This window comes from Larus michahellis, chromosome 12 (genome assembly GCF_964199755.1).
Source record: "Larus michahellis chromosome 12, bLarMic1.1, whole genome shotgun sequence".
Lineage (NCBI taxonomy): Eukaryota > Metazoa > Chordata > Aves > Charadriiformes > Laridae > Larus > Larus michahellis.
In genome coordinates, this window is record NC_133907.1 from 5,316,205 (window position 1) to 5,322,725 (window position 6,521).

Genomic DNA, 6,521 nt, shown 5'->3' on the forward strand with positions numbered 1-6,521 from the left:
CTGTGTGACCCCACATGCCAGCCATGTGCCCCCATGAGGAGCCCTGGCCAGTGCCCCCAGCTCCCACACACCCCCAGGGTGGGGGGCTGGCAGTGGCATAGTGGGGGACCCTGCTTTTCTCCGCTCACACGACTGGCGTGAGTGGGAAACAACGGGGGAACTGGCTTCCCCTTTGAGTCATGCGTTAGGCAAGGCCGGGCTTTTGGTGGCCGGAGCGCTGCGGTGAGCCCCGCATGTGCGCAGGAGGCTGATGTCACCCAGTGCTCTCTGTCCCCAGTATAAGTCCTGGCTGGGCTGGTGCACGGGGACGGGGTCTCCGCAGCGGCCGGGTGTCCCACAGCCATGTCCTCTGCTCCAGCCTCCAGGTCCCGGCACCATCCCCAAGGCACATCTGGGCCGGCATGGCTCTGCCTCCTGCTCCTGCTGACTGCCTGCGTGCCCGCAGCTGGCACCAACCCCGGCATCAAGGCCCGGCTGACCCGGAGGGCACTGGAATTCGGTGGGTTTCACATTCCTGACCACCCGTGGGGGAGCTGCGTAGGGGGTGGAGGGGGACAATGCTCAGACCGCTTGTGATGGGGGATGGAGGGGTGTCCTGGACCCGGCTGCTCGCCCCACCAGCACCCCAGCCCCTTCCCCGGCGCCCTCCCCTAAATCCCTGCTCTGCCCCAGGCCGGCGGTTTGGGCTGGAGCAGCTCCAGTCACTGCTGCAGAAGGAGCATGAGCTGAACCTGACGGGCTCCTACCGCAGCCCGTTCCTTGGGACACTCACCTACACTGTGCCCCGGTAAGAGCTGCCCGTGGGGTCCCTGTCCCCATGCCCATCCCTGTCCCCATCCCCATCCCCATACCGGCCGTGCCCCAGGAGCAGCTGCGAGCCCAGGCTGCCCGTGTCGTGCAGGATCCACATCCATGAGCTGCAGATAAATGACTCCACCGTGGACTTCGTCGAGGACGTGGGGGTGAGGCTGATGGTGCAGCGCGCCCGCATCCGGCTCAGTGCCGACTGGGGAGCCCAGCTGGGCGCCATGTGAGTCCTCACCCTCATGGGGCAGAGGGACGGGGACCTGGGTGGCTCAGGGTGGCTCGGGGCCACCGCTGTCCCCGTGCTCACCCGCTCTGTCCTCAGCCAGGACAGGGGCTCCGTCGAACTCCGCATGTGTGACCTGGCCGTGGCGGCGGTGATGGGAGTGAGCGTGGATGGCAGCAACCGCCCCACGGTGTGGAGCGTCGGCTGCGACGCCCACAGCACTGACCTGCACTTGGAGTTTCACCGTGGACACAGGTGATGCCGGGACCCCCATCCCCCTCCATGGGGACTCCCCGGTGCCCCCAGCTGGGGTGTTGGGCTGGGGGAGGCTGGGGCACCCTGGGGTGACCTGAGGACCCCATTCTGCCCCACAGCTGGCTCTACAACCTGCTGGCACCGCTGCTCCAGACAGCCCTGCGTCAGGAACTGAACAAGGAGGTAGGTACTCAGCCCCTGTGCCATGGGGAACTGGTGTCCCCCCAACCTGTCCCCCCAAGTGAGCAGGGTGGGGGACACCCATCCGTGGGCTTGCTGACACCCTGATTTGCTTCCAGCTCTGCCGCGAGCTCCGCAGGAGCATCAGCAGGCTGGAGGATGCTCTGAAGCATATGAAAGGTGGGTGAGGGGACCCCAGGGACCAGGGCTGGGGCTGGAGGGGATGGGGCAGGGTGGCCCAGGTGACACTCTGTGTGGGGCTGGTGCCCAGTGGGGTCTGTGGGACTGAGGGCTGCAGGAGGGGGTGGGCGGTCTGGCTCCCCCCAACTGCCCCTGTGTCCCTGCAGTGTCCACCCAGCTGGACTCCTTCGCCGCCATCGACTACTCCCTGCTGGGGCGGCCGGCCATCACAGCGGAGCATGGGGACATCGCCCTCAAGGTAACACCATCCGGGGTGTCCCTGGGCTGGGTCTGGTAATGGGGAGTTGGGGGAGCTGGGCTGAGCCTTGCATCTGTCTGTCTGTCTGCACAGGGGGAGTTCTTCAGGGTGGGCAAGTACCAGCAGAGACCTTCCTCGACGAAGCCCGTGCCCCTGCCCGTGGCGTTGCCTGCAGCTCTGCCCATGGCACTGGCCACGGTGCACGAGCCCATGCTGCTGCTGGCCATCACCGAGTTCGTTGCCAACTCGGCCGCCTTCACATACTTCACGGCTGGAGCTCTGGAGAGGAACATCTCCAGTGACATGGTAGGGACGGCTCCAGCCGTGGCTGTGGGGCAGGGCTGTTCTCCCAGGGTCCCGCCATGGTGTCCCTGTGTCTATCTGTGCCTTGTGGCATCGGCGTCGCAATCTCTTTCTGTCTTCCAGCTCCCACGGCGGTTCCCGCTCCAGCTGAAGACCAAGAGCATGGGGCTCTTCTCCCCACAGGTGGGTATGGGTGGGGTGGGACACAGGGAGAATGGGACACAGGATGAGATGCAGGAGGGGTGAGATGCGGGAGGGATGTTACATGGGATGGGATGCAGGTGGTATGTGTGAGGGATAGGACGGGGGATGGGATGCAGGTGGGATGGGATGTGATGTATGAGGGACAGGACAGGGGATGGGATGCAGGAGGGGTGGGACACAGGATGGCATGCAGGCAGGTTGGGAAACAGGGGGACTGGGATGCAGGGGAGATGGGACACGGCATGGGACGCAGGTAGGATGGGCAGGATGAGATGCAGTCGGGATGGGACATGGGCAGGACAGGATGTGGGCAAGACAGGACTCATTGCCCACCCTGCCTGCACCCAGCGCAGGGCAGGACGGTGATGGGGCACACGGGCCCTGGGCAGTGGTGGGGGACGGCTGGGAGCCCAGGCTGGTGCCAGTGGTGCTGGCAGTGCCAGTGTGGCTCCGTACCAGCCCAGTCCTCGTACCCCCAGCTGCAGGAGCGCTACCCGGACCACCCCATGGAGCTGCGCCTCTCAGCCCGCCGGCAGCCCCGGCTCTCCTGCCGCCCCGATGCCCTGCACGGGGCCCTCTTCAGCTCTGCTGAGGCCTTCGTGGTGCTGCCCAACGCCACCCGTGTCCCTGCTTTTCTGCTGAACATCGTGAGTGTCTGGTGATGCCGTGGATCAGGGTCCGCTGCCTGCGCTCCAGGCTGGGGCCGTGCTGGGCAATGCTCTGCAGTGCGGAGCGATGCTGGGGCAAAGCTGGTGACACCGGGTGATGCTGGGTGATGTTGGGCAATGCTGGGTGATGGTGGGTGATGGTAGGTGATATTGGGCGATGCAGAATTGCAGGGACTGCCCTGATCTTTCTGACGTCTCTTGTGGCTGCAGGATGCCAACGTGACGGGAAAGCCGATCATCACCAGGAACAGGCTCGGGGGCACCGTGAGCCTGAAGGGGTGAGTCCCCAGCCCCATGCTGAGTCTGGCCTCCCCATGGATGTCCCCAGAGAGCTCCCCCCATTCCCCACCTCCAGCCTTTTGCCCCCTCAGGTCCTGTATTGCCTGCTCAGACCAGACCCCCCGCACCCTGCCCCGAGCTCTTGGCCATGACCACTGCCCCGGCACTTGTACCCTGGCAAGGTCCTCAGCTGGACTTGCTCTGCCGGGCTCCCAGCCCTGCCATGGAGCTCAGCCCATCCCTGCCCCAGGAGGGGACAGTCCCCGTCCCCATACCTGTCTCTCACCCTGCTCTTGCCCTTCAGGCTCAGCGTGGAGCAGGTGACGTCGCATGTGGGCCCAGTGGAGGTAAGCGGCCATGCTGGGGGCACGATGGGGCAGCCAAGGGGACCCTCACGCTCCACACCAGCCTGGCAGTGGGGTCGGGGATTGCCTGGGGGCATGGGTTTTGGGGGTGCTGTGGACCCTGTGCAAGGCCCGCATGGGTGCAGCCCTGGCAGGGGACCTGAGCCCTGCCTGCGCCGCGGCCCCCTCTGCCTGCCCCACACTGGGCTCAGGGGTCTGTCCATCCCGCAGGTGAAGAGGCTGGAGAACCTGCTGAAGTTCGCGCTGTGGCTTTTCGGGGTGCCCTGGGCAAACAGTGAGTGCTGTCCCCATCCTGTCCCCAATCCCCAACCCCCCCCCCGCCCATCTGCCCCCCTCACACTCTGCTCTCCCTGCAGAGCGTCTCCAGGCCGGCATCCCCCTGCCCACCCCGCACGGCCTCAGTCTGCTCAACCCCCGGATCTCGCTGCAGGAGGTGGGTGCTGCCACTGTCCCCTCACCCCGGTGCCCCCCACATCCCCCATGTCCCCCCCTCTCACCCCGTCTCCCCACAGGGCTTCATGCTCATCGCCACAGACCTGCAGTAGAAGTCAAAGAATCACAGACTCATAGAATCATAGAATCTTCATGGTTGGAAAGGACCTTTGAGGTCGAGTCCTGAGACCAGCAGCTGCGTGGGAACCTACCAGCCCCCCATGAACCGTGTCCCCATCACCATCCTGCTGGCAGCCAGGGATGAGCCAGTGCCATCGGGATCCCATGGCCGGCAGAGCCACCCAGCCGTGGGACCCACTGACCCCACCACTTGCTGGGGGCTTCTCAGCAAACATTAAAGCCGGGAGTGTGGCTCAGCCTGGTGTGGCGTGTGATGCTTGGGGACACCCCCCTGCCGCGGCCGGGTCCCCCAGGCAGGGTCCCATTCCCGGCTCCGTGCTGGGGCATGGCCGAGTCCCCGGCAGCGTGGGGTCCCGTCGGGATCACAGGGGTGTGGGGGGCTCGGGGGGGGGGGGGCTGGTGGCTTTCGGGGACCGGGGGCGACACCCCAAATCCTCGTGCCTGTGCTGGCCACGCGGTTGCCCTCCAACGGCCCCAGCAGTGGCCGCTGCGGCGGCGGCTCGGCGGCAGCTTCCCCCGTCGCCCACGGGATGGTGCTCGTGTCCGTGGGCTCCCACCGCCTCCCGCGGGCCCGGGGCCAGGCCCCGCTCTCTCCCCGCCGCTGCCCGCCCCTTCCCATCCCGACACCGCCCCGCCCGGCCCCTGCGCACCCCGGAGGGGATGATGCGGGGGGGGGGTCGTGGGGAAGGCTGAGCCGCAAAAACAGTGGTGCCCCATCCTGCCGGGGTGTGGGGTTCAAACCATGCCGACATGAGCCTCCCCCCCCCCCCGCAAAAGAGAAGGTGGGGTTGGGGGGAGCTTTCCCCTTTTCCCAGCTCAGTGGGGGCGAGGGGCAGCCCTGGGAACGCTGGGGCGGGGGCTGTGACAGCCAGCGAGGCACCCACTGGGACGCCGGGGGCTGCGGGCCCCTGCTCGCCTCACTCCGACGTGGCTGTGGATGCTCCTTCTGCCCGGCTCCCTGCCGGTGCTGAGCCCACAGACCCAAAACCAGCCCCCCCCAGCCCAGCTAAAAGCCTGGACTGGGCTCTCCAGCCCGATCGACGAGGACTTGGGGGGGGTCTACAGGAGGGATTCTTTATGAGGGAGTGGAGCGATAGACCGAGGGTTAATGGTTTTAAACTGAAAGAGGGGAGATTTAGATGAGATACTAAGGTGAAATTCTTTGCCCCAGGCCCAGGTTGCCCAGAGAAGCTGTGGCTGCCCCATCCCTGGAGGGGTTCAAGGTCAGGTTGGACGGGGCTTGGCGCAGCCTGGTCTGGTGGGAGGTGTCCCTGCCCAGGGCAGGGGGTGGCACTGGGTGATCTTTAAGGTCCCTTCCAACCCAAGCCATTCTGATTCAATGATTCTGTGACACAGGAGCCTGCACCTGGTGAGAAGTGGACGGAACAGGCAGGGGATCTGCCCCGATACTGCCTGTGATGGAGACAGGCAGCCATGTCCTCCTCCATGCCCAAACAGGCAGCACCTCATCACGCCAACCCTACCCAGCACCATCCCCTTGGGGACAACAGCAACGCACCCAGAGCACCCCAACCCTTCTCCCAGGCAAGGAGATGATCTGTCCCCCTCCATCCATCCATCCATCCATCCATCCATCCATCCATCCATCCATCCATCCATCCATCCATCCATCCATCCTGCTGAAGGCAGCTCATGCCCATATCACCCCCCGCCACTGTGCCCACAAAGACCACAGCACCATCAGCAGCTTCAATGACAAGTTTATTAGTGGACACCTCCACCTGCAAACTGAAGCGTTCAACGGGCTAATGCTAATCCTCGCACTCCCCACGTAGGATCCTATATGGGGAGTGCGAGTCCGTGCTCGGTGGCCAGACGGGACCCCCCAGGAGCCTCCGGTCCCCGTCCCCCCCCCCCCCCCCCCAACCTCCATCCCACCTTGGCCTTTGCAGGGAGCACGGCCCCACACATAAATACGGACAGACAAGATAACAAAAATAGCATTAAGAGTATTCACAAATGAATTAAAAACTACTCGGATATGTACAGCAGAGCGTGGGCGGTATGTACACAGACAAGCCCGCCTGGACAGCTGGGTCTGCCGGTGGTGGTCTCCGAAGGACGAGGGGTTATTTTTGAAGCTAATTTCAGCTCAAAGCCTGGAGGTCCCATGCCCCAGTGGCAGCAGGAGCAGCGCGGGGAGCGGGGGGAAGCCAGACACCTCTGCCACTGCACACACCCGTCACAGCCATGCCACGGGGACA

The 6,521-nt window shown here is 65.1% G+C and overlaps 1 protein-coding gene across 1 annotated transcript; it reads left to right on the plus strand.

Moving 5' to 3' along the window:
- The first annotated feature begins 342 nt into the window (after positions 1-342).
- Positions 343-4,268, plus strand: LOC141750447 (bactericidal permeability-increasing protein-like). Its single transcript, XM_074605502.1, has 15 exons — positions 343-499; positions 673-787; positions 902-1,030; positions 1,130-1,285; positions 1,405-1,468; positions 1,585-1,645; positions 1,813-1,904; positions 1,998-2,210; positions 2,331-2,390; positions 2,891-3,058; positions 3,290-3,357; positions 3,663-3,705; positions 3,934-3,997; positions 4,080-4,156; positions 4,236-4,268. Exons 1-15 carry the CDS (start codon positions 343-345, stop codon positions 4,266-4,268), a joined length of 1,500 nt encoding a protein of 499 aa, XP_074461603.1.
- Positions 4,269-6,521: the final 2,253 nt, after the last annotated feature.